The sequence below is a fragment of the Plecotus auritus genome (assembly GCF_963455305.1).
Source record: "Plecotus auritus genome assembly, chromosome: 10".
Taxonomy (NCBI): Eukaryota; Metazoa; Chordata; class Mammalia; order Chiroptera; family Vespertilionidae; genus Plecotus; species Plecotus auritus.
This window is the reverse complement of record NC_137785.1, coordinates 55,654,896-55,682,398: the sequence shown is the minus strand read 5'-3', so window position 1 is coordinate 55,682,398 and position 27,503 is coordinate 55,654,896. Positions and strand designations below refer to the sequence as shown.

The 27,503-nt window shown below is 49.1% G+C and overlaps 1 protein-coding gene across 6 annotated transcripts in view; it reads right to left on the bottom strand.

Moving 5' to 3' along the window:
- Positions 1 to 27,503, bottom strand: part of CES5A (carboxylesterase 5A) — a 168,217-nt gene that overhangs the window by 27,255 nt on the left and 113,459 nt on the right. For 3 of the 6 annotated variants that reach the window (XM_080643730.1, XM_080643734.1, XM_080643731.1), the window contains 3 exons: positions 25,753 to 25,901; positions 6,095 to 6,256; positions 5,189 to 5,277 (listed from right to left, as the gene is read on the bottom strand). In XM_080643730.1, the coding sequence (XP_080499856.1) occupies positions 5,189 to 5,277; positions 6,095 to 6,222 (217 nt within the window). In that variant the 5' untranslated portion in view covers positions 6,223 to 6,256; positions 25,753 to 25,901. Of the gene's footprint in view, positions 1 to 3,397; positions 3,511 to 5,188; positions 5,286 to 6,094; positions 6,257 to 25,752; positions 25,902 to 27,503 lie in introns of all 6 variants that reach the window. The other 3 variants (XM_080643732.1, XM_080643735.1, XM_080643733.1) reach the window with 2 other exon arrangements.

Here is a 27,503-nt window from a genome sequence, read left to right as displayed (position 1 = left end):
TTGATTGGGCCTATTTCTGGGTGTGTCTGTGAGCATGTTTCTGGAAGAGATTGGGGCAAGACATAGTTGAAGCAAAAGAAAAAAAAAAAAGAGCAAATGACTTCAGAATAAAGGAGGAAAGCTCCAAATGAAGTATGAAAGCACAATAAATCTTTGTGGAATAAACATTTATTCCAGAAGCAGGGCCTGGGAGCACTCAGGAAGTTGCTGACCATCCCTCCACAGCCCCCTCCTCTGCTTTTCCAGTTAAAAATCTGGCCCAGCTGGTGTGGCTCAGTGGTTGAGTGTCAACCCATGAACCAGGAGGTCATGGTTCGATTCCCAGTCAGGGAACATGTCCGGGTTGCAGGATCGATCAGTGTGGGGCGTGCAGAAGGCATCCAATCAATGATTCTCTCTCATCATTGATGTTTCTCTCTCTCTCCCTCCCCCTTCCTCTCTGAAATCAATAAAAACACAAAATAAAGTAAAATAAAAATCTGACTTGGAAAGTGGACCCTGGATTCCCATGGAAGTTTTGAGCTAAGAGACGCCCTGGCCTCTGAGACTATGAGGTTTTAAACTTTGTCTCCTGGCACACTGACGTGTCAGAAGAGTATCTGGGGCCACAGACAACGGATCTAGGTACCACTCCCTCCCACCTCCCTTCAAAGAAAAATCTCACCTTTTCATTGTCTTATTAGATTAAAACGGTGGGCCTCAACCAGGGGCAATTTTCCCCTCCGCCCCCCAGGGGACATTCAGAAATGTCTGAAGGCATGCTTGGTTGCCACAACTTGGGGAGGTGTTACTGGCATCCAGTGAGTAGAGGCCCGGGATGCTGCTAAACACCCTGCAGGCCAGCCCCCCAAAATGTCCACCCCCCAGGTCAATAGGGCTGAGGTTGAGAAACCCTGGGCTAAACCCTATGACACAGCCCATAGTTGACATTTTTGACGTACAAAAGCAGCGGTTCCCCCTGGTTTGCACTAGGTTTGTATATACTGAGTGGCCAGATTATTATGATCTCTGAATGCATAATAATCTGGCCACTCAGTGTATATCCTATAAAATAAAAGGCTAATATGCAAATTGTCCCCTTGACCAGGAGTTTGACCAGCAGGCAGGCCGGCCAACTGCCTATGTCCCCTCCCCCTGGCCAGGCTGGTCGGACCCCACCCATGCATGAATTCATGCACCGGGCCTCTAATACACACACACACACACACACACACACACACATTGAGTGGCCAGGTTATTATGCGTTCAGAGATCATAATAATCTGGCCACTCAGTGTAGATTTCCTTTTAAGAGAGGGTTCCAAAACGTTCTTCCTCATTGCAAACTATTCATCAAATCCAAACCCTTCATTGCACAGATGGCAAGCATGTGGTCCGGAGAGGATAAGGGGATTCCCAATGTCATACAGCAAGTGAGCTGGGTCCAGAGCAGAACACGGGCCCCTGAACCCCTGTCCACCCTTCCTGTCAACACAGAAGCCTGACCTCCACCCCGGCTCAGTTCTCCAGCTGCGGGAAATGGCTTCTTCCCAATTTGCCGCTTGGATGCCGGGCCCAGGAGTGGTTCCAGAAAGAGAGCCTGCTTCCCACCAAAAGCCTGGGCTGACATTCATCCAGAACTCAAAAGAAAATCTGTTCGATTAAAAAGAAGAACAAACAACAACAGCAACAAAAAAAAACTGTATCCCCAAACAGCCATGCAAAGTGAGGCCAGCTGCTGGGGACTCAGTGAGATGAATACCCACTCACGTTGATGGAGACAGAAAGGGCCTCGGAGAAGCACCCAGAGAATGGCAAGGCTTTCCTCTCAGGAACAACAGCTTTGCCTCAGAGGGACAAGAAGCTGTTCACTCTGAAACAATGAGCCCGGTGCCATCCCATAATAACACTGGACAGGGGGCCCTCTGGGAGCCCAGGGGAACGTGTCCTCCAAGAAAAATGAAATTGTGATGACACCGCCACTTCAAGGCGCAGGGGACTCACAGCCCACAGCAGAGCTCCCTGCTTGTCAGAGTCGGGAAGGACCTTGGAGATCGACCAGGGGCCTCATGAGGCAGATTCGGGGTCAGGAGCAAGAGTCCAGCTTACCCACACTCTGCAGCCAAGAGGGAGCGGGGCGTTGGTGGCAGGTTACACGCCACCTTGAACTCAACATGCATACATTCACGTGAGTACCAAGACGCTTAAATCCCACCCACCCGTGCCTCGCCCAAGTTTTAGTTAAACGCTTTTCTGAAAAGTGCACCCGGAAAGCACTCATCTAGTCTCACGTCCTCACTGAATGATGGGGAAATTGAGGCCCAAAGAGGGGAGGGGTTTGCCTGGAGACACGGGCAGAGCTTCTGACCTCTCCCATTTCCCACACAGGAAGTGGGGGAAAGTCAGCAAGCAAATACCTTGTGAGCATCCTAGTCAAATATTAAAAAATAAGTAAGTTTTAGGCCCTGGCCAAACAGCCGAATAGCTCAGTTTGGTTAGATCATTGCCCGGATACACCAAAGTTTCAGGTTCGATGCCCAGTCAGGACACATACAAGAATCAACCCTTCCCTTCCTCTCTTCTCTCTAAAAATCAATCAATCAATTTTTCAAAAACAATAAATAAAAAGGTTTACCATGAAGTTAAAATAAACCCCCACACAAATAAAATACACGAAGCTGCCGGCCATAGAGTTTGGGAAGCAGATGCCCCACCCTCAGCGAGGAAGCCTTCCTCTTACAAAATGCATCTGAGCCTCCGCTCTGGCCTCTCCAAAGCTCCTACTCACTGAGGCTTCAGTGATTCCCCCTGGTGCGCTGAGCGCCCGCCCACAGCCCTGGAGCCCTGGAATCAGCTTCCCTCTGACCGTTTCCATGGCGAACTCTTCCACCTCCCATTTTACATGCAGGATTTAGGCCAACCCAAGGGCTCCTGAAAATGGTTTTTCTGACCCCCACTGATGTTGATCCTCTTTTCCTCTTATAAATCCATCCATTTTATTTTAACTTCAAGCGTTACAATGACATGGCAGCTGTTCTGGGACAGCCTGCGTGTTAGCACATGGCTTCAGCAGCCAGCTTTAGCCCAAACTCCTCGCCCTCCTTCCTTTCCACAGAGAATGCCAGAAGCCTTGGTGAGGGCTGGGATAAGGCTCAGGGGGGTTCGCTCTCAAATGAAGTCCTTCCCCCTTTGATCCCGGCCTTTTTGATTTGCGCCTCTGACTGCTGAGCCCTGCTTTGATCTGTCACCTGCCAGAAGCCACCAGAGATTTCCCACAAGCCGTTTAGAATGAAACGGAAATTTCACCACCTGGCAGGCCAGGGCAGCCAGGGCCAGGGAGGGAGAGGCGTAGACATCCTCTCTCTCTCATGGTAACTGGACACTCTGGGGCACGGATGGGCAGCAGACATTTTCTTACATGCTGCCTGCTGTCCAGGCTGGCCAAGCCCCCAGCAGGGCTCTTCTCTGCCCGCAGGTGGGACGTGATGGCACAGCTTCTTTAGGGACCACCAGGCCTGACCTCCTGAGGACCTGCCCAGAGAAGACACAAGGATGAATGCAAGAAGAGATCACTCTAGCCCTAACCGGTTTGGCTCAGTGGATAGAGGGTCGGCCTGCGGACTGAAGGGTCCCAGGTTCGATTCCGGTCAAGGGCATGTACCTTGGTTGCGGGCACATCCCCAGTAGGGGGTGTGCAGGAGGCAGCTAATCGATGTTTCTCTCTCATCGATGTTTCTAACTCTCTCTCCCTCTCCCTTCCTCTCTGTAAAAAAAAAAAAAATCAATAAAATATATACATAAAAAAGAAGAAGAAGAAGAAGAAGAAGAGATCACTCTGGTTTCTTCTCTCAGTCCTGACCAACATTCTGTGAAATCATTGTTTACTCAAACCTTCCCCAAAAGATGTCCACAATCGAGTAGGGTTTATCAGAGGGTGTAATCCACAGCTGTCCGAGTCCTGGGTCTAGTGAGGTATGAAGAGCACTCAGAGGACACAGAAATGGGGTCCCTGCTAGATACACCCTTATACGCATTGATTGACAGGAAAACACGGAGGGCAGCATATCAATTTCCAGTCCTCCTGTTGCCTGAAATGCCATTGGTGATTTCTTTTTCCTTGGAGGAGGGTAAGGGGTGGGACATCTTCTGATGCTTTAAACATGCTATCTCATTTCATCATTGCAACAACAGTCCCAGGACATATTAACGACTCCATATGACCTATGAGGACATTGAAGATCAGAGAAGTTAAATCCCTCGTCCAAGTTCACAGAGGAAGACAGTGACAGACGGGAGTTGAATTCAGGCCTGTCTGCTGGAAGGGGCCCTGCCAGACATTCTGCGAACTGTTGCAGAGGGCTGATGCTGGGGCCCCTCTGAGTATTGCACACTCCCTGGGCCCCAGAAAGAAGCTTGGGCAGTCCAAGTCAGCGTCTTACTCTGACCATCCCTGTTTCCTGGAAAGAGCATTTGAGGAGAGGGACGCTGATTGATGTGGGTTGTAAGAATACTTATTTGTCTGTAATTACTCCTTGAATTCCAGCCAGAATGGGCCCCGCTGAGCTGAAGCTGTACAAAATGTCTGGATTCTCCCACACAGAGGAGTTGGGAGTGGGGTGGTCAGAAGATGAGCTAACCGGGGGTAGAAAGATATCTCCACGCAATAAATATTTACTGAATCCCTACTTCACACCAGACCTTGGCATGGAAGGGAGAGGAAAGGCATGATGTTGAACCAAAATGCCATTTCTTTATTTACCAATTACACATGTACTTAAAAATGCTACAATAAAAGAAAAAGAGTGGCTTCTTGCTTTGGGGGAAATAACAGGCAAATGAGCCAAAGCCAGCAGCATACTTGAGGTGTGCTGGGGGAGCCGGCAGACACTTCCGAGAAGAGGTGACTTTTAAGCAAGGCCTTGCAGGCTAGGTCATGTGGGGCTGTCCATCAGGTGGCCGAGAAGCCGAAAACTGGGGAGGCAGTCCAGTAGGGGCGTGCAGAAGGCAGCCGATCGATGTTTCTCTCACACATCCATGTTTCTCTCTTTCTCCCTCCCTCCTTCTCTCGTTCCCTCCCTCCCTCCCTCTCCCTTCCTCTTTCTCTAAAACCAATAAAGACCTATTTTTTAAAGTCCATCAGTCTGGAAGAGGAGAAATAATTGCTGTAAATACTTTAAAGCCTCTGCAACAGAAATCGAACACCACCTACCCATTTCCTGGGCTCCAAAATACAGGTGCTCTGCTGCCTGCCTTCCACGTGCCGCCTTGTTGAATCCCCGCGACACAATGAGAGTGCTGCTGCTGTCCTTTACAGATAAGGAAACTGGGGTCGTAAGAAGCTCAGCACCTCACCTGAAGTCACACACGAGCAGGAAGGGGTAAAGTCAGGACCTGAACCCAGGGCTGGCTCACGGATTATTTTACTGCGTAGTTACTCTGCCTTTCAGCCCTATAAGTGCATTTTACCTGGTTCTCTACCCTAACTTTGAAGGTGACAAAACTGGGAGTCAGAGATGGTCAGGGACTCACCCCAAACCACCCAGAGAGCTAAAGGCAGAATCGGGCTAGAAGCCAGGAAGCCCGGCCACCAGCCAGCCAGCCAGCCAGCCAGCCAGTGGTTGGTCGAGAAAGCTTACTGCCTCCCAGCAGCACCTTCTCTGACTCAGACCAGTGCTGATGGGGCTGCCAAAGGGAAGGATGTGCAAACTGTAGAGTCACTGAGTCCAGAGCCTGAAACCACAGGAGCATCTCAAGTTTCCACAGCTTCTAAACGGGGCATCTACCAACCAAGGTGGCAGTGATGCCTCAGTTTCCCTTGTCACCTGCACAGCATCCTCTGAGCTCAGCTCCCAGGCCTTGCAGCAGCTTCCTGGCTTCTCCCAGAAGGGGAGGAATGCCTAACCCCCTGGGCCTGTCTGTCGGCATGCTAGAATTAGACAGGGGAGCAGAATCGGGCAGCCAGGGTCCCAGATCCTCCATGAAGTCATCCCCTTGCTGTCGTCAGTGTCAGTTGCCTAGCAACTGCCTTTGGCAGATGGTGGCGCGGAGAGCGTGCCAATCTCTCCCACAGCTAAAAATACATCCCGACGACAACCGGTCTATTTTAAAAAGATACAATGCACTCCCGATGTCTTTCCTTGTCTGCGAGGAACTGTGCTGGGCCGGGTCTCTCTGGGCTTCTGATTTCGTCCAGCAAGTGGAAAGGGAGCATTTCAGGAAAGGAACACAAGGGCCAGGCTCCATGGTGGTGCTTAGGAAATTGTCGTAGAGGAGGAGGCTGGGAGGGGAAGACGAGGAGAGAGAAGACATATCGAGCTTGGAAGTAAATATCTACTAGTCGGCAGCAAACCCTTTAATTTGGCCATATTTTTTAACCTACTTGGGAAGATGAAGTGAGCAAGCAAAAATCAGAGAAGTGCAGAAGCCTGGAGCTAGAAGGGGTCCAATCCCACTTCCCGGTCAGGAAAGCAGGGGCCCTGAGAGGTGAGGGGAAGAGTGGGCTGTTTGCCCTGGTTCAGAGTGCAAGGGCTGGGGTTCCCAGGTGTGGGCAGGTGGCCTCCAGCCCCCTCGCTCCTCTTGCACTTCTATCAGCCAGGTGGTCTCACATCACCTCCCCAGCTAAGCCTTTCCATTTCATCACCATCGTTTGCAGGTTCCATGGGTACAAAGCAGTGGTCGGCAAACTGCGGCTCGCGAGCCACATGCGGCTCTTTGGCCCCTTGAGTGTGGCTCTTCCACAAAATACCACGTGCGGGCGCGCACGGACCGTGTGATTGAAACTTCGTGGCCCATGCGCAGAAGTCGGTTTTCGGCTCTCAAAGAAATTTCAGTCGCTGTACTGTTGATGTTTGGCTCTGTGGACGAATGAGTTTGCCGACCACTGGTGTAAAGGAAGGAGTGAGTCCGTTCATGTGTGCATTTAGCCATTCATTTCTTCACTAAATATTTATTAAACACCTACTACCACATTGTGCCCACACTGGAGGTTCAGCGGGGGACAAATATACACGGTGCCCACCTCCTGCAGTGTGTGGTCCAGCAGGTGAGGTGGGCAGTGAGAGAGAGACACTGGAGCTGGATCTAGGATGAGGCCTACTTACCAGCTCTATAGCCAAAGGCGATCACTTAATTAGGGTTGCAAGATAAAAATACAAGAGGCCCAGTGAAATCTGAATTTCAGAGGAACACACGCTTTTTCAGATATAAGTATGTCCCCCAGTATTAGCCGAGGTTCCAATTTAGCTGCGCCTCCTGTATCTTTATTTGGTAAACCTGGCAACCCTGAACTTAATATCACTATTATTCAGTTTCTTCATCCCTAAAACGGGGAAAATAGCATTTACTCACAGGGGTTATTTTGTGGATTAAATGAGAAAGTACATATCCTATATAATAAAAGCCCAGTGACCTAAGGGCAGACCGACCAGAATGACCAGCCCACGAGTCACTATGTTGTGCACTGACCACCAGGGGGCAGACACTCAATGCAGGGGCTTGACTGACTGGGATGAGCGGCGCTCCCACAGCTGGCTGATCCCTGCAGGCCACACACCCCCCACCAGTGCACAAATCCCATGCACCGGGCCTCTAGTATATGTATATATATATCTGTAACTGGCAGCTGAATGTTTTCCTCTCCTCTCCAAGCAAGGCTTCTCTGGGGTTTTGCCCACGCAGCATGTGAGCCCAGCCCTCTTCCCTGCCGGAGGCTGGTTAACGGGTGATGGATGTGGGTAGCCCTGCTCTGACTTAAGCCCAAGCCAGAGGATGAGGGGACTCTGCAAGCTGACAACTGATTTGCCAAAGGAAATAGGAACCAACCCAACTTTGCTTGGAGTGCTGGTCAAGGCCGCCATTCTCTGCTGCTGCCTTGGGTGCTTGTTAAACATACTGATGCCAGGGTTCTCCCCAACACTGACAGAACCAGAATGTCTAGGGAAGGATGTGCTTTTTAAACAAAATCCCTTTTAAATAATAATAATAATTATTATTAATAATAAACTAATTCTCAAAGGTTTGAGAACCCCTGTGGGGAGGGATGGCTGTCTCCACAGAGGCATGATCTCCAACGCCTGCTCTGCACTGTGGGATCCTGGCCTGGATCCTGGAACCGAAAAAGGATGTCAGTGGGAAACTGAATGAAATCCGGAAAACATCAGAAGTTTCGTTAACGGTGCTGTACCCATGCTAATTTCTTGGTTTTGATCATTGTACTGAGGTTACGTAAGATGTTCACATTGGGGAAAGCTCAGTGAAGGGTATATGGGAACTCTGTTCTATTGTCAGAACTCTGGTGTAAACCTCAAATTATTCCCAAATTTAAAAAAAAAAAAATGCTGCTTCGGTCCAAAGCCTGCCTGGGGCCTTTCCCCAGCCCCCTGTGCATCAGAAGGCCCAGCACGCAGGCCAGCATTGGTCCAGCAAGCACAAGGTAGCTGAGAGGGAGCCCCACGCACGCACGAGGTCTGCTTCTCTTCCCTGCCATTCACACTGGGGCTTAAATGTCAGCCTCAATGAATTACATTTTAATCTGTTATCAACCTGGCCACAGCCCTAATTGGATGCCAGGCACACCGCTGAAGGGCATGCATAATTCATCAGCGGGGAGGGAGGCCACAGAAGACCTTTCATCATGGGCCAGGAAGGGAGAGAGTAGGAGAAGGGGAGAAGGGGAGAAGGGGAGAAGGGGAAGGGGAAAGAGAAGGGGAAGGAGGAAGAGCAGGTGGGGTTGGGGAGGAGGGGAGAGAAGGGCCCTGGAACAATCTTCCCAGCACAGTGCTAGCCAGTCAGCCTTTAAGCCTCTGCTTCAGGGCCACCTCCTCCAGGAAGTCTTCATTTGCAGCCACCTCTCCCCCACTCTCCCACCTCCAGTCAAGCTCCAGCCTACCTTCCCTCACCTTCTCGTAGCACAGGACATACCTTTGTTATACTTGACTAATTTCAAGGTCCTAAAATTTTTAAACATCTGTCTTCCCCTAGACTTGCATCCTCTCCCTTTGGGGTGTTTTCTGACCTAATAACAGATCGCCCCTGCCTGGCAGTTAAGTGTTTGTTGAATGACCAAAGGACAGAGTTCTAGCTCAGGCCATACAAAGCATCTACCTCAACTAATGAACCTCTCCTCTTGAGCTCCCTGTCTCTACCACCAAACTTTCTCCAGCTGCACCCACTTCCCCAAAGCCAGGCTCCATTCTGCCCAACCTGTGTTGTCTTCTCTGGCCCGCCATCTCCCGAGGCCAAGAGTCTCACAGGAAAGCCAACCAACACAGTTATTCTGGGCACTGAAAGGGAAAGTCCATATTTGGGGGGGCACGCCTCACGCTACACAGTCCGGTGGGCAAATCCCTCCCCTCCCCACTGTCCTCAGGTGGGCTTCCACTCCACTCAAATTGCTCTTGTCCAGGTCACCAACCAACTCCACGTGGTCGAAGCCAATGGGCATTTCTCTGTCTTTACCTTGACACATGACCTTCGCTTGACTTCCGACACCGTACCCGACTGCTTTTCCTCTTTCCACCTCAGCCACCTCACGTCCACTTGCTCTGCTGAATCTCTCTCCTTTGCCCAACTGTTGAAAGGCTGGGAAAACCAAGACTCACGCCTCAGATAGCTGCTATTCTCTGGCTACTGTTTCTACTTAAATAATATTATCCAGTTCCACGGCTTTAAATACCACGACATATTCATGATTCCTAAACATATATGTTCACCCTTGACCTCTCGCTTAAGCCTCGAGTCCTAAGCATAAATATCCACTTGAGACTTGGTGTTGGTTATTTACTGCTGCGTAACAAACTACCCCAAAATTTAGCTCCTATGTTCAACCACGTGGCTGTTGGCAGGATCCAGTTCCTGAAAGGTCACTGGACTGAGAGTCCCAGTTTCTCACTGGCCATTGACCAGGGGTCTCCCTCAGTTCCTTGTCATGGGACTCTCGCTATAGATTGTTTCCGACATAGCAGCTGCCCTGCTTTAGAGAAAGTGAGCAAGAGAACAAGAAAGAGCACCCAACACAGAAGCCATGGTCCTTCTGTAACTTCATCTCAGATATGCCATTCTGTCACCTCTGCCAAATTCTATTTGCTAGATGTGAGTGTCTAAATCCAGCCCGCACTCCAGTGAGAATTGCACAGTATGAACTGCAGGATACAGGGGTCGCTGGGGGCCATCTCAAATTAAACAAGTCCATGATATAACTCCTGACTTTCCCACCCCAAACGTGTCCTCCTCCATGTTTTCCCTATCTTGGCAACTAAAGCACCAGCATTGGGATGGATTGTACTATCCACCTGGATCAGCTGGGACTACATCTCCCAGAATCGCCCTACTGCATGGTTCTGGGATAGAGTTAGCCAAAATGGGAACTTGCACAAGATTTAGGAAAAGGAAGTGAGCACTTGCCGTTATTCTCGAAAGATCGTCAGATATGCCAGTGAACAGACACAGAAGTACCTGGAGCGTCCCAGCTTGTCCTCACTCTCCTCTGCTCTGTGTTCCAACTGTTGAATGTTGGGGAGCCCCAACTCATCTTGCCAGCTGCAGGCCCTAATGACCAACAGCTACCCAAGGTCCACCTCCAGGTGCGTAGCTGCAGGCCCAGGTAGGTGGAAGACACACAGAGGCAACAGCACCCACAGCCCTCTCCATAACCTCCCCTACAGCTCCAACTTATCCACCTACACCCGCTCTCCAGGACTGTTACCGGCTCTTCCCCTGGTCCTCTAATTCTTCCTTCCCCTTCCAGAAGTCACTTCTCCAGTTCCTCCCATCATCACGAATAATGAGTTCCTATGATGAGCCCCTTATCCCAGAATGCTCCCTTTTGTCTCCACTGAAGTGTCACCTCCTCAGAGAGGCCTTTCCTGCATTCACCACCCTGTCCATGTTTTAGTCCCTCTAGCCCACTAGATTCTGAATGAGCTAACAGTCGGCAACCTTCACCTCCTTACTATGTCCCATCTACTGCACCATGGATTTAATTGTGCTACCACGCATACTTTTAACATCCGTCTCCCAAAAAAAAAAGGGTACGTTTATCCCTACGTTTTGAATGAACGCACAAAGGGGTGAAGTGATTTGCCCGTGATCTCAGAGCGTAAGTAATGGAAGAGACAGTAAGAGGGGGACTGGGACCTGGTTGGTTCTGCCTGAATGCTTGATTCTCTTCATCCCATTGTGATGCCTCCTCCTGCCTGAAGCTGGTCTGGGAGTTTCTCCCACTCTCAATCTCCATGTCATTTGTAAACCACAGGTAACCTCAGAGATTGATCGTGAGCATTAATAGCACTTAATACACTTTTATCCCTTCCCACTTCCCAACCACTACAGATCTCACAGCCAAGGCTGGTATCTCCCCCGGGGTGGATCCCCAGGGTGCAGTCAAGGACGCCCAGGATTCCTTTGAGCAGAGGATCCACGTGACCTCTCCAAGACCAGGCGGCAGATCTCATGCTGTATCCTTGGCAGTGCCCTGCCAGAGCCCCTTCCGACCCCCCTCCTGCCTCGGCTCATGGTCTCCGTTGCACTGGTAGCCCGACTCTTAGCCACACACAGAATCAACAGCAGAAGGCCATGGGCCAAGCCTCCTGAGTGACTCCCAGGCAGCAGGCCCCCCCTTGTCCATGGCCTTCACCAGCTTCCAGCCATCACACCCTGTGTTCCCTGGCAGGAGGGCTGGGCTGTGTCAGCCAATTAAGGCCGGCTTGGAGCTTTTCTGAGGTCTGTGCAACATGGAAGCCACACAGTTGGAGTAACAGTTTCCTAATCCAGCAGGGCATAGGGCCACAGGGAAGCCAGGGTCCCTGTGATGAGTCTACCTCAGGTGCCTGCCGGGTAAAGCCCTAAGTCCTCACCTCCCGCCAGGCCTCTCTGGGGTCTGTCTTCAGCCAGGACAGCCTGTCCACATGCTCCGGTCTCTTCTACCTGGAAGGCACGGCCCTTATGCTCCCTTTGACTTCTAGCTCGGAGCACTGGCCCCTCCTGGTGGCCTCTGCTCTTGCCCTGTCGCCTTCCCTGGCTCCAAGGTAACAGGTCAAAACCAACCAACTGCTAACTACATACAAATGGCACAACCCTTGGGCACAATTTTCTTATAAGACTTAGAAAAATCACTTTTTCATCAATGCACACATTCTAAAAATGGTTCCCATCCATTGTCTCATTTGCTCTATCTGAGTGTTTTGGGTTGAACGTCGAGCAGCCACAGCGTAGAGTTGTGGAAATCATCATCACTGGTACATTTTGAGCTCTTCCTCTTTCCCCAAAAGTATGCCAAGCACTTCCCGTGAGTTCAATTCACCGAGTCCTTTCAAAAGCTTGAGAGGAAGCAGCCGTTACTACCCCCATTCTCCAGAAGAGAAAACAGACAGACGCAGAGATACTTAAAAACGCACCTGTGTTCTTTGCCCCTTAACTCATAAGTAACAAAGCCATGGTGTCAATCTTGGTCTCAAACTCTAGTCAACTGCTAAACTGGACCCAGTCCCAAAGAAAGGCCCAGGGAAGTAGGGGGCCTTGACCTTCTCAACACAAATGTTTTCAAATTTTAAGGTGCACAAAACCACCTGGGGCTCTATTAAATGTATTAAAATGAAGATGTGAATTCTGCTGATCTGGAGGGAAGCCCAAGATTCTGCATATCGAATACGCCTCCAACCCAACCACACTTTGAACAGCAGGCTCTATACCACACTGAGGCTAGGAAGTACCTGCCCCCCTCCTTCCCACGTGGAATCCTGCTGGGTAGGTAAGCTCTTGTATCAAGCACTGGCCACTCTTGCCATTGTGACAGAAAACCTAATTCAAATGTCGCTTCAAGACAAAAAAAAAGTAATTTATTGATTCATGTCACTGAGAAGGTCTGGCTTCAGGCACAGCTGCATCAAGGGGCTCCGAAGATGGATCAGGACCTGGTCTCTTAGAACTGCTCAGCTTTGCACTTCCCATTGGCTTCATTCCCAGGCTCTGCACAGCGACGCAAAAGCTGCCAGAGGAATGAAGCATGGTGGCATGGTCTCCACAGCCGAAGCCCAGGCTGGCAGGCTGGCATAAGGTTTGAAAAAAAAAAAAAAGAGGCGGTTACTGAGTCCCTCTTGTGTTATCACCGATATGGAAGGCTCCGGGTGCCGTATCACCACACACCTGACCTGGGTGTTCTTGAAGCCTGAGTTGGCTAGGGATGCCGATGCTCGGGCAGATTTGAGACTCAGGTAAGGAGCAGGTAGAGGTGGAATGGCCACACCCTGATGTGTAGCACCTTTCCCCATCCCCCAAGTTATTCTTGTCTTCCCCAACTGGGGAGGGTGACTTACTGGTCCCATAGCAGGATTACGTGTCCACACCTCCGCCATCGTTTCATGGCGGGTGGAGTAAACTGCCCAACCTCTTGATTTGGGGGTTGGTGATTGCTTTGGCTCACTGAAGTGAGAAGATGGGAAGTGGCTGGACACATGCTTTCCCAGCTTGATTGTGGCCTTGTGCTGTGGTGGCCTTGTGCTGTGGTGACCGACATCCTGTCGTGTGAATTGAGCCTGTACCTAACCTGAGCCTGGAGCCGGGGGCCAGCCTCACCCAGCCACGTGGCAGCCTAGCTCAGAACTGTGAGTGTGAGGATAAATGACGGCTGTGTTATGGTACTGAGACTTGGTGGGGTTTGATTTGTTACAGCATCTTTGTGACACCAGCGGATACTCCTACTTTACACAATCTGATTCTATCTCTCACATGCACCCCCCTACTTACCTCTCCCATCCACACTGGCCCAGCAAGGTCTCCATTCCCCACAAGTCCTCCCATCACCCCCAAACCAGGGCAGGGACTAGGGTGAGGGGAGTGAGGCATAAAATTTATGGAGGCACCAAAAGTACTCAGCAATCAACATATATAATATCCTCAAGCAATATTTTTTAAAAATTAAAATTAATGCAAAAAAAGGTCTAGGGTGAGCAAAATATCACACTGTATAGTAGACATTCAGTAAATGCTTGTTGATTAAATAAATGAATATGTGAAATGTGTCAACATATGAGATGGAAAAAACTCTTGTCCATAGTAGGTACTCAATAAATATTTGTTAATTATATGTTGGCACAGTATTGACCCACAGGCCAGATTCAGAAGCGTATTCCACCTCTCGTGCAGAAAGTGACAAGCACAGTGCTTGACCCATGGCAGATTCTCAGTAAGTGTTTATTTATTACAGGTTTGCTCCAAACATTACGGTCTCCATCTTGGAACACCATCCTTCCCATATACCCAGAGTCCAGCCATTCTTCAAGGCCAGTCAAGAACCACCTACTCCTAGAAGTCTTCCCGCTCACTGTCTCCCAGCCCTGCATTCTGCACCGTCCTCTTTACAATCAGGTGACCTCAGGTTCTCTCTGGGTAGATGTCTGTGTGTAACTGCTTTGTCAGCCCATCTTCCGTGAACCCTCCTGGTACTCAGTTTCATTGACTCATGCCTTTTTTTTTTTTTTTTTTTTTTTTGGCATAACCTCCCTTCCACACACACTCCACCTAGTCCTCCTGGGGCCATCTGAAATATGAGACAAGCGTGCCTGCCAACCCTCTCATTATGAAGTTATCAGGAATAGAATTTAATAAACAGGAAGCAACACAGAACAACACTGAGTCAGAGAATGACACACAAAAGCTGAAATGGCCTTTGCTGCCAAAATCCCAATATGTAGATGGGTCCTTCACAGCTGCCAGAGAGGAGAGCCCGTGTCCTCAGGTCTTCCCTCCTGACTGAGTTCAGCACTTCAACTCCCAGATCTCCTTGCGGCCTCTGGCATCTCTGGTCTTCCCAGGACCCCAGTAACTGTGTTGTTATTGCTGGACCCCCACCTCAGCAGCATTTCTGACTTCCTGTGATTTTGAGCCTCCCATGTCTCCAAGAATTAACGGAGAGGAAGAGAAAGGAGAGACCTGGCATTTCCTTTGCATGATGCCATCTTTGAGGCCCCACAGGCCAACATCTTCCCGTTCCTAGTGTGCTTGTTTGGAACACTTGCTGGAGACCCCATTTGAAAATCCGCTGGCTTCTCTCTGCCAAATCAGGTAATTCTCCTAAGGGATGATGGTCTCTGGGAAAGCACCTACGAGCTGGAAGTAGGGTTTTCCTATGGGGGTCTCTTTATGGTTGGATCCAAGCGTACCTAGTGTTTCTCCATCTGGCCCCTCAGCCTTGGAGCCAGGCCCGAGAGCTCTTTTGTGTCTCTTCAACCCCAGCTGATCATGGACTGACACCAGTACAGACCAGAGAATTAGCTTACGCAAGGGAAGGATGCCCTCTGACAGTAGGCCTGAGGCTCCCAACAGCTGGAATACAATTTTTACTTTAAATGAGGAGTTACTGGATGTTAAGGAGCACTTTGGTGAAGGAAATATTTTTGAGCATGTATTATATAGAGAGCATCGTACTTCTTTAACATTTACTGAGTGCCCACCATGTACTGGCTGTTCTCTCACATTCTTCATGCCTATTCAGACATATTAAACGATTTAATCCTCAAAACAACGCTAATGGGGAGCTCCGTTATTATACCCATTTTACAGATGAGAAAACTGAGACAAGAAGAGGATAAGCATAGCAGCAAATAGGCTGCAGGAGACCTGGCAGACACGTGGGTAATATCAAGAAGGGCAGAGTAAGTTTAATGCCAAAGAGAAGCGAGTGGAGAGGGCAGTTCTCTTGCTGGAATTCCCTATGTGCCTTAGCCTATCTGGAGAACCTGACATGGTCTTCGAGTTCCAGCTCAAGTGACCAGCAGAGATGACCATTCCCTTCGCTGGCCCGTCCTGCCTGGGACATAGCACTGGCTATGTCCCGTGCTCACCCTGTGTGACAACTGCATCCCTATCTGCCCCCTTCCTGGGCTGTGAGCTCCTGGGGTTTGTGCCCCCAGGGCCTTCCCAGCACAGAGCATGGCACAGAATAGGTGCTCAATAAACCCGTTAGATGACACAGCAGTAAGCCAGGCCTCCTTGGCGACCTCCATCATGAAGCGACGCATGTCACTTCCACTCGCATCCCATTGGCCAAGGCAAGTCACATGCTTCTGGTTGCACTTTCTGCACCTCAGACTTTGCCTGGTCAAATTCAACCGTGCTAAACAAACCTACCTCCACGGGGACTGACAGATGGGTAAGTGACAGACAGATGGAAGGTGGCTAAGCCACATTGGCATATCCATACCCTGGAACCTCTCTCCACCCCAAAGGAGCACTTCCGGAAATGTGGGAAAGCTATCAATGAGTTCTGCATCATGTGGGCCATGCCGGGAGGCGTTGGGGTAGGGACAGAGAAGCCTACACTGGAACATAATTCTTCTTCTGTGGTTGATTCTCCATGGGACCTTGGGCACAGCCCTTTTCCATCAAGGGTCCTTCTTCTCTCCACCAGTAAAATATTGGGCTATAAGCTCATCGTCTCTATGGTTCGAAGGCTCCATGATCTTGACAACCAAGCTGGGCATATGCTTCAAGGACCTGCCAAAAATGTTATCTACCCCACAGTGTGGGAGCCTGATGAATCTTAGCAAATACAGCAAAGCACTACAGAGAAACAGATAATGTTCCTTTCCTGTCTTTTTCCCCAGCCTCGCTCCTTTTAATTTTTCCTTTCTGAATATTGAGTCCCAGGATGAATTCGCTATGTCATCTGCAAATCCCCTGAAAGTTAGGTCCCGTGGGGTGAGGGGAAGGAGGGATGAAACATCTTTTCCCTGTCGTCACAGGAAGCTGCAGCACATTTCAAAAATAAGATGGGCTTCTGATTATTAAAAATAAACCCTGGCCCACAGCCTGCCTTGTACATTAATCTTGCCAACAGATGCAGACTCGCACACACACTCTCTTGGGCCAGTCTTCATGCTGAGACTTGCTAGGGACAACCGTTCCAGTTTGGACAATTATGAAATCAGCGATTTGCTATCTCAAGGAAGGGAATTCTACCCTAGGGCTTGAGGGGGAAATGGGTCCCTAGAATCTTGACTGAGGAACTTAAAAGGTTTGAAAGGAAACAAAAATATATATTCTGGTTCTTTCAGTATTAAGTGGTAGAGACACCAGCTGATAATGGCTAATGCCGAGGAAGTGACATTTTTTCTCATGTCCCTGAAAACTCGAGAATGCCAGGGATTCCTGCTGGCTTCAGGAATTGCTGGATCTAGGTCAGCCGTGGGCAAACTACGGCCCGCGGGCCGGATCCAGCCCGTTCGGCTGTTCTATCTGGCCCGCGGAGCCGAAAGAGCAGAGGGTTCTCTTGCTCTCCCCTCCGCTCCTTCACCAGCAGCAGTGTTAACATGGCAACGTCGGGAAACATGGCCGCAGCTTCTTCTTCTGAGTGGGCGGATTTATATCCCCCATTCAGTAGAAGGAACAACCTCTCAGTCTTCCAGAGGCTCCTTGTAATGCCCGCGGACTCGTCCCCAGACATCACCCTGGGAATGCGTAGACACGTTATCGTGGTGATGTAGGGAGACACGCCCCTGGAGAGCACAGGATCAGAGCACAGTTTGAAATGAATAAAACTATTGAAATAAAAAAAAAAAAGACCGTACCCTTTTATGTAATGATGTTTACTTTGAATTTATATTAGTTCACACAAACACTCCATCCATGCTTTTGTCCCGGCCCTCCGGTCCAGTTTAAGAACCCATTGTGGCCCTCGAGTCAAAAAAGTTTGCCCACCCCTGATCTAGGTGCTTGGGCAAGCTCATGGGAAGTTTGTCTCTCTCCCTCTCCAGCCCACTTTCCTCGATGTACCTTTTCACACTCGGGCAAACTCTTCCCAGGCGTGGCAAGATTCTATCCTAGTGGTTAACTCCAGTGGAAAGAAATTTTGGTTCCCACAAAAGTCTCAGAAATAACCCTTGTTGCATAATTTGAGTCGCATGCCCATTCCTAAACCAATCATTGTACCCTGAGGGGAGAATACACTACCTGGGCAGAGTAGGGCACATGGAACTGGGAGCAAAGGCCGGGCCATTCTCACCTCGTGTACAGAAAGTATGAGGGGGTAGTTCCCCCAAAGAAAAGTCAACTTTGAAACCTGGGCTAAATACATGGAGTATTCTAAGGACTAAATGCTTTCCCCTCGGATTGAGAAGAAGGCGTGGGCACCCACCAGAATGGCTATAATCAAAAAGATCCACGGTACCAAATGTCAGTTCTATGGATCAACTGGAACGCTCATGCACTGCCGTAGGGATGCAAAATGGTACAGCCATGTTGCATCTCAGTTTGGCCGTCTGTAATAAAGTTAAACATACATCTATAGATGCTCCCACACTCCACTCCCATTTCAACACGAATGTAGACATATGTGCGCTGAAAATATGTACGACAATGCTCCCTGCAGCCTTAAGCATGATGGCCAAAAATCAGAAATAACCCAAATGAAGCTTTCAACAGGAAAATAAACAACGGTAGGTCCATACAGTGGAATACTACTCAGCAGTTACAGGAAAGAACACCTGGATGGATCTCAAAAACATTATGGTGGACAGAAGACGTCAGGCACAAATGAGTACATACTGTGATTTCATCCACGCAGAGTTCTAGAACAGGCACAACTAAGCTACGATGATAGAAATCGGAACAGGAGCTGCCTGAGGGAACGGTTGACCAGCGATGAGCGCTGGAGGACTTTCTGGAGCAAGGAAAATGCTTATGTATATCTTGTGTTGGAGAGGTGATCTCACAGCTGATTACAATGGTCTGAACTCACAGAACTGAACATTTAAGCGCTGCGCATTTCTGTTGCATATAAATTGTACCTCGTGGAGTAACACGAAAAGAAACCCTGTAGGAATACAGCCTTGACGTTCTACAAACCACATTCACACCCATTCCCCTCTTCCCTCCATCGGATCTTCTCAACAACCCTGGGAAGCAGGAAGATTGGGTCATCTTATGAGCGAGGACACTGGGGGAGAGGATCGGAGTCTGGGAGTCCATCTCAAGACCAGCCAGCGTGCGCCAGAGCCAGGACCAGCGCCCAGGTGTCAGGACCCCATAGCCAGTGCTCCTTACACAATGCCTGGTTTTCAGCCTGCGCTCTCCCTGGCTCTCAGGCACCACAGAGACACCCAGCAGCCTCCACGTTCCTCATCCCTTCTACATACTCAGGTTCTGCCCGAGATTTCATCCGAACGGTGTGAGAACTGCTGATGTTACAGATGCCCAAACAAACCTAATTGTCCAGGGGCTCCTCTTTCCCTTCGCACCCTGTGTGGCCTGACGTGTAAGACAGGAGAGTCTGATTTTCACTCTGGGCTAAAACAGTTATGTCTGCCGGAAACAGTGCAGCCTCCACGCCCCAGCTATTCCGTTGGCGTGCGTAAAACAGGAAGACCAGATGGAGAGGGAAGGCTTCCCCATGGTTCTGTCACTGTATGATGTCAGCCCTGTCACCACCCCACCCCCCTGAATCTTGGTTTCCCATCTTTAATATCAGAGACCCGAACCGGATAAGCCCTAAACAGCTGCCCTGTACTCGCGTCTGCAGCTGGACAGGTAGTGTTCGTCTTCTTCCGAAACCTCCCTATGAACACTACCGACCCGGATGTTCCACCGGAGGATTCCAATCCCAAGGAAAAATCTCACCAGTCGTTGAGCTGAAAAGGATCCTCTCTCCAATGTAGGGAAGTGGCCAGACCTCCAGGATACGCTATTTTTCATTCCTTCGTCCAAGGAGATTTCACAGGACCTGACAGTGCCTCTATCTGTGAAGACTGGGGTCCTAGTCCTAGTCCCATTAATAGCTGACAATGCAGCTCTTAAGCAAGACCCTTCCCCTATAGGGACTTGTTGCCTCACCCATAAAACCGAGTTAACCTCCCTGGGTTGGTGAGAAGACATACTGAAGTAAAAAGTATGGATATGCTTTGAACAGAATAAAACTCCCTACTAAGATAAAGGGCTCTTACCTTTTTAAAAAAATCTTTATTGTTGGAAGTATTACATATGTTCCCCTTTTTCCCCCCATTGACCTCTTCTAGCCCTCCCCTGCCCCCTACCCCGGCCTTCACCACCCTATGGTCTGTGTCCATGGGTTATGCATCTATGCATACAAGTCCTTTGATTATCTCTTCCCGCCCACACCAGAGCCATCTTCCAAGTCAATGGGCTCCAACCTCTCTTCCCCATGCCTGTGCAGTGCCTGTGCAGACCACTAGATGGCGGTCGATGTCACTTGCAGATTCAGAAAAGGGTGTGGGAGAGCCAGGGGGCTGCCTGCTGAGGAAAACTAGGCCAAAGCCAGCTTGTTACATCACTTCTAATGGAAGCAGCCTGCGCAGTCCGGATTTTTTCTTTATCGCAGGCGACAATGCAAGGAAACTTCCTGGCTCCTGCGCATTTCGATGATGATTATCCCCCCTGACATCGGTCTTTCCTTCCCAGGGGTTGGTCCTGGGAGCCCCTGCTCCGTTCCCTGGCAACAGGCCCTTCCACCCAAAGGCCTCTCTCTCCAAATGCCCCAAGCCCCGCCCTCCTGCATGCTGCAAGTGACTTTCTTGTCCTGCCTTTAAATCTCAACTGAGTTGAGATGGCTTGAGATCAAATTCACCTCTGCTTCACTTGAAATATGCATGATCTTGAACAAATCATTCTAATTCTGTGTTCTCACATGCCTTAACTTAACAATAGGGTTAATAATAGACTTTTAAAGTATTAAGTGAGTTAACGCTGGTTATGATGGTGCTTGGAATAGGATCTGGCACTTTGTAGGCCATTATCTATTGAACACCTACTAGCTATAGGTACATGATCTGATTTAGTGCCCGTATCAATGGCTCAGCGAAGGCAAACCATTTTCCCAAGGTTGCACAGGGATACAGAAGCAAAGGCAGGATTTGAACCTGGTCCTGTCTGACTTCAGGGCCCCCTGCCTTCCACTGCTCTTAAAGAAAGAAAATGAGCATCCAAAGGCAAGGGATCCAGAGGCGAGCAAACCTGCAGACGACACTGTCAGTCCCAGGGCGGCTACACACCAGCCTTCTGAAACTGTGCTGCTCGGCTCTCAGAGATCTGTTCCTGGACTACCTCGAGCACTAACTGGGGCTTTGCGATCTGGGGCAAAATCCCTCCTTGGGGCTTCCTTTATTCCTCTCTAAAATGGGGCAGCTTGAGAGGTCACTGTTTTCCACCCGTGCCTCGTGGTCAAAAGTAACCAGTGGTCCTTACAAAGAGTATGGATGTGTGGACCGCATTTTATGTGGCCGAAATAGAATCTCCAGAGGAGAGATCTGATATCTGGATTTTTAGCAAGTGACCTCTGATTTTTAGCAAGGACCAGGAAAGATAGAAAAATATCGTAGGCCCAGATCATCTTAGAGGTTCTGCCAGCTCTGTCCATACTGACCCCTCTACCACTCAGCCAGGCCCCTAGTCGCCTGCCGACAGACACCGCCAGGAACACCTCAGACCTCTCCCCATGCCCTCCGATGCAACCCCTGAGCTCCCTCGCACTCCGCATGGACTTGACGCTCCTTTCTTCCTGTGAGGCACGCGGGCTCTCCAGGGAGCTGGAGCTGTATAAATAATAGATGGAATTTACAGTACCATTTGGAACTCACTTAAGCACTAGAAACATCATCTATCTTTTCACTGGGTGAGAAGAAAAAAAATAACTCCTTCCGTGACTTTCCTAAGAGGCAAAGCATGAGGCTTTGACAAGACTTGGTTCTCCATGGCCACAATGTCCATCGGGAAGGTGTCTTCTCCTCTCCCGGAACAGCAGTGCCCTGCTGCCCAGTCTCACAGACCCAGGAGCCCGCGGTCAGACCACACTTCAGGCCAAGGACACGGGGACCAGCCCCGGGCCCTGGAGGGAGGCCTGTGGAAAGAATGGGAAAGAAGCCCCCAGGCACAAAGCCATCCCCAGCCTCAGCCAACCTACGCTTCCTGTGAATCCTTTCTATCTTTGCTCTTCTTGTTTGTAGTCATCACATGGTACAATCGGGCAATAGAGGCTGTCACAGACCACAAACCACTGACCCCACTGACCTGAAACAGACCTAAAATTCTAACTGTTAGGCAAAGTCTTTGCATTTAAGGAATTTTTTTTCTGGGAGAGTGAGTACTCTGGGCTGGGTTTTGGAAGACGGGTGTATCAGTCAGCTATGGCCATCACGGTGCCATGGAACAAACTGCCCCGGATAACGTGGTTTAAAACAATAGTGTATTCTTACTCACACATGTGTGGGTTGGCTGGGGCAGCTCTGCTTATCTCACTCCACTGATCTCAACTCAGCTGAGTTTGGCTCTGACCTTGGGTTTGGCTCAGGTATCCCTTCATTCTTCCTGGACCCGTGGCGTGGCTGACCATGTCTTTCTTATGGAGATGACAGAAGCCCAAGAATGCAAGTCCACAGCCCGAGCTTATTTCAGGCAACTGCTGGCATTGCATCTGCTCCCATCCCATTGATCACAGCAAAAGGCAAGGGCATATGCTCTGTTCAACATGCGGCCAAAGCGAGTCACAGAAGAAGACCAGGAGGTGAAAATGGAAACCGAGAATCAAGCAGGTAGGATGACACGAGGAAGGGCTCCTGGACCAGGCTCCACGGGGAACTCACTCAAGCAAGAGAAACACCCCTGCAGTCATGCCTCCAAGGGGCCGGGGTGGGAGGAAAGGAGAAACTGTAACTCAGGAGAAGGGTTTTACTTCAAATGACACGCGAAGCACTGAATGAAGGCTTTGAGCCAAGGAGACACAGGGATTAGACTTTGGCTTTAAAAGGTCCCTTGGCTGCTGTGTGGAGAACAGACTGTAGAGGTTAAGGATGGAAGCTAAGCGTCTGACTGGGAGGCTTTCAGCTCTCAGAAATCACCAGATCAAGTACCTGTAGACCAAGTACAAATAGAGAGGATGTGGATAACATGTATACTATAATCATAATGTGTGATTTAACAGATAAGATGTTAATAAAAAGAGACTGTTATATTTACTCGCCCATGAAACGTACAAAAAAGCAATTCATATATTAAGTCATATAGGAAATCTCAACAAATCCCATAAGATAGAAGTCAAACAGGTTACCTTTTAGCCAAAATGCGATAAATTAGAAATTAATAACACAGAAATAGGCAACACTTCTACGCATCTGAAAATGTTAAGTTCCTTTTAAATAATTCTTAGGTTAACAAGGAGAAATTAATATCACTATTTAAAAATGTATGGCAAGGAGAGGCCATGTATCAAAAACCTAAGGTATATTCCTAACTCAGGAAAATTTAGTCTCCAATAAAGTTCTCAGAAATGAGAAAAAGTTGAAAACAAAGTAACCAAGCTTTTCAACTCAAGAAGTTGGAAAAAGAAAAACAAAATAACACAATGAAATTTGAGAAAGGTATTAATAAAGACCAAATACAAAAAGTAATGAGCTAGAAAATAAATGCATCCATAGTGTTGATTAGTTAAAAGCTGGTTCTCTGAAAACACCAATAAACTAGAATAGCTTATGGCAAGACTGAGAGACTGGGGGTAGGGTGGGAAAGAATGACAGGAAAATACAACATTAAGAATGAGAAAAGAGACCATAGACAAAGCATATTTCAAATTAAAGAGAAAATATGTGCAAATTTATACCAAAGCATTTGAAAATTGGGAGGAATGGGGTAATTTTCTGGAAAGCAATAAGTCGCAATAATTAGCTCAAAAAAAATCATGGAAGACCAATAATGATAGAAGAAATGGAGACAGTAATTAAAGCTCTGCCCTCCTCCAGTTCACTAAGGTGAGAACGTTTACAGTGTTGAATGTTCTACAACACATTTGAGAAATCCAGAATCCCATGCAACACCCTTTTCTAGGGTGAAGAAGAAGACAGAAACTACCCAGCTCATTCTATGTGGCTGGAACAACCCAATCCCAACACCGGAACAGGAAAACACAGACAAAAGGGAAAAAACCATGAGTCGATATCATTTATGAGCAGACACAAAAGCTCTGAACAAAGTATTAGAAACTCAAAACCAGGAGTGCGTTATGAGCAGGAATATAAGAACGGCTCCACAGGAGAGCACCTTCCATGTCTTTGACTGGAATGAAATCATCTCAATGGATGCCAACATTTAATAAAATGTATTACCCATTTCTGCCTTTTAAAAAAAAATAAAATTTGATACTGTTTTCTACTGTGGACACACAGCACACATCCTGGTTAATAGTAAATTATCAGAAACAACCCCATTACGGTCAGGACCAAGGCAGGGCTGCCTATAATTGTTGCCACTCTTTTTTTTTTTTTTTTTAAGTGTTTTAAATTGATTTTAGAAAGAGAGGAAGGGAGAGAGAAACATCAATGTGAGAAACATTAATGGGCTGCCTCCTGCACGCCCCCTACTGGGGATCGAGTCTGCAACCCTGGCCTGTGTCCTGACCAGCCACCTTCTGGTGCATGGGCTGATGCTCAACCATCTAAGCCACACCGGCCAGGGCATACGGCTCACCCAGGGAGAAGGACACGAGAAGAAAATGGGAAATGTAACACTGAACAGAAAGAGACACAAACACTTAGTATTTGCAGTCAACAGAACCATCGTACCAAGAAGGCCCACCGAAACCAGGAGGATATTATAAACAAATCTGAATTCATCATGGGGACAGATACAAGATCAACATGCAAATTAAGAACTGTCATAGTCCACAGTGGTCACTCATTAGAATATGCATTTTTTAACCTTACTCACATAAAAAGAAAAAAAGAACCTGAAACATTCCTCAGACAAACTTAAGAAGAAATATCAGCAGAATTGAAAAGTATGAAGCTTTAGGACATGAAGAAAAACCTGAAGAGATGTCAAGACTGTGATATTGCTTGGTGGCCAAGAGCTTAAATAGTAGCTAGCTGTCTTTTCAAGTCCGTTATCGCTACACTAGGACCACATACAGACAGCCAAGGCCCAAATCCCAAACCTGCCTTTTGAGCCAAGTGTGCGGGAGGGACTTTGCAGATGGGGGACTTCATTAGCAATGGGGGACCTTAAGAAAATGTCTTTTCGGGAAGCTAAGATGAGGGCATACGTCAGGAAGAGAAAGGGGCAGAGAGGAAGGCTGGGAGACATGAAAAATAAAACTTGCAGACTTGATCAATCTGCTCATGGTGGGCCCTGACCACGGTGAGACCCAGGAGTGGGAGAGGGGAAGGTCTCTCTCCCCACACACACTCTAAAAGCCGTGGTGGCCAAACAGATGGCACACACATTTTTAAGCCACTTTTTAACAGTTCTTTTTTTTTTTTTATGCCTTCGTGCTCTTTATCCCTTTAGTTAAAAGTCCCACCAGCTGTCACTGTCTGGAAGAAAATGTCAGGGCTGTGGCTGCGTGTGCATCTCCTCAGCTCAGGGCCCTGGGAGGGGAGCTGGGGGGCGGGGGGGGGGGGGGGGGCAGAGGGGGCAGGAAGGAGAGGGGAAGAGGATTTCCTGGGGATCTCAGCCAGCTGTGGTCCTGGCTGCAGAACTGGTGAAAAGGCTGAAGGGTGGGCCCCTCACCAAAATGAACCACCACAGAGGTTCGGAGCCAATCCTTCCCCCATCACAACCCTTCCAAGTATTAACTGTGTATACTTCCCAAAGCACTTCCCCTCCTGGTCCCTGGTGTCCTCCCCCCACACTCCTGTGAGGCCGGCATTCTTATTCCCATTCCATAGAGAGAGCAACGAGGAAGCCTGGCTCCCAGACGTACCATCTACAAGCTGTGTGACCTTGGAAAGGTCTCTTGCCTTCTCTGGGCCTTAACATCCCCATTGGCAGAACGAAACTCACCAAAGGTCCTCCCAAGGCCTTCCAGCTCAGGTCGGAACCCGCTGCAGGACGCTACCACACCGGGTCCTGTTCCCTTAGCTTTTTTTTTTCCACCTCCAAACACCCATCGGTAACTTCTTTACACGGCAGCCGAGCAGAGTCGTTGATTTCTTGTAGAAGAAAACAAAACAAATAAAACAAAAAACTTGATGAGTCATTTGTTGAAAAGAATCCCCCCAGCCTTTTAAAAATCACGCATTTAAACCAATTTCGAGAACTTTAAAGATGCATTTAAATTTCCTTTCCTTTCCTTTCCTTTCCAACTGTTTTCACTCACAGTCATCTTCTCCCAGGGGTGTATGCCTGGCTTACTTCATAAACCTTTCCCCACATGTGAACTCACCCATTAGCAAATGAGGAGCGTGGCACTCCATTACCCACAATAAATTTTACTGCCATGAAGTCACCACGTGCCACGTGGGGGAAAGGAGACGCCAAGCCTGCCTCTGGGTTCCTTACACCTGGATCCTCCTGGGAGTCAAGTGATTACTCTAGCTCCGTGGTCGGCAAACTGCGGCTCGCGAGCCACATGTGGCTCTTTAACCCCTTGAGTGTGGCTCTTCCACAAAATACCACGGCCTGGGCGGAGTCTATTTTGAAGAAGTGGCGTTAGAAGAAGTTTAAGTTTAAAAAATGTGGCTCTCAAAAGAAATTTCAATCGTTGTACTGTTGATATTTGGCTCTGTTGACTAATGAGTTTGCCAACCACTGCTCTAGCTGACCAAGGGGGCTGGCCCAGAGAGAAAGTAGGGTGGGTGAATTCACACCTGCTCTTCTAAGGCTCATCTCTGTCATTCCAGTGGGTTTGGGGCTGGGTTCAGGAAGTAGCTGCCTGTAACTACTGCCCACCTTGGGAGGGAGGCAGGGAACAGCAAAGAGAGCAGGGGCCAGGCCTGCCTTTGGTCCTCGCACCAAGGCCTCCCTGGCCTTCAGACGGAGACCCAGTCCTCTTGAGCATCGCACCGATGGTAAAGAAAGGTCTAATGTGTTTACCACTTTCCTCCGATGTTGCCAGCTGGCTGCATTCTCAAAGGGCACAGGAAGCTTAGCTTACACGCTGATGAGCTAGAGACAGCCAGACCCTCCGAGGGTTCCCTCAAGTTCAGAGGGAGGACTCTACCTTGCTTCTGGTCATCTTCAAAGGGCAGAGACCCTATAACACCCCTACCTCCCAGAGTGACTGCAAGCGTGGGGACATGCTGGAAGTCAGACGAACCCAGAGGGAGACCACTGAGGCCAGCATCTCTGCTTCCCACTGCCCTGGGTGTTCTAGCCAGGCCTGCAAGGGAGTCCTGGCCCCTCCCCAGAGGGCGTGGCTTTGTTCTTGCCTGTCTCCAGGGACAATCCAGGGGTCCTCAAACTACGGCCTGCGGGCCACATGCGGCCCGCCGAGGACATTTATACGGCCCGCCGGGTGCCACTGCCTGTCCTGCTTAGCAGCCGACTCGTCCCGGGCCCGCAGTGCGCATAGGAATTTGTTCATAGTTTTTTTTTAAACTATAGTCCGGCCCTTCAACGGTCTGAGGGACAGTGAACTGGCCCCCTGTTTAAAAAGTTTGAGGACCCCTGGACAGTGCCATAAACCTCAGACTCAGACTTGTGAGTGTGTGTGTGTGTGTGTGTGTGTGTGTGTGTACAGGATGGGCTCATCTCCTTACAGTCTCCCACGGGACTCGAGGACACACTACCGGGGAGGGTGGAGCAGCGGAAGA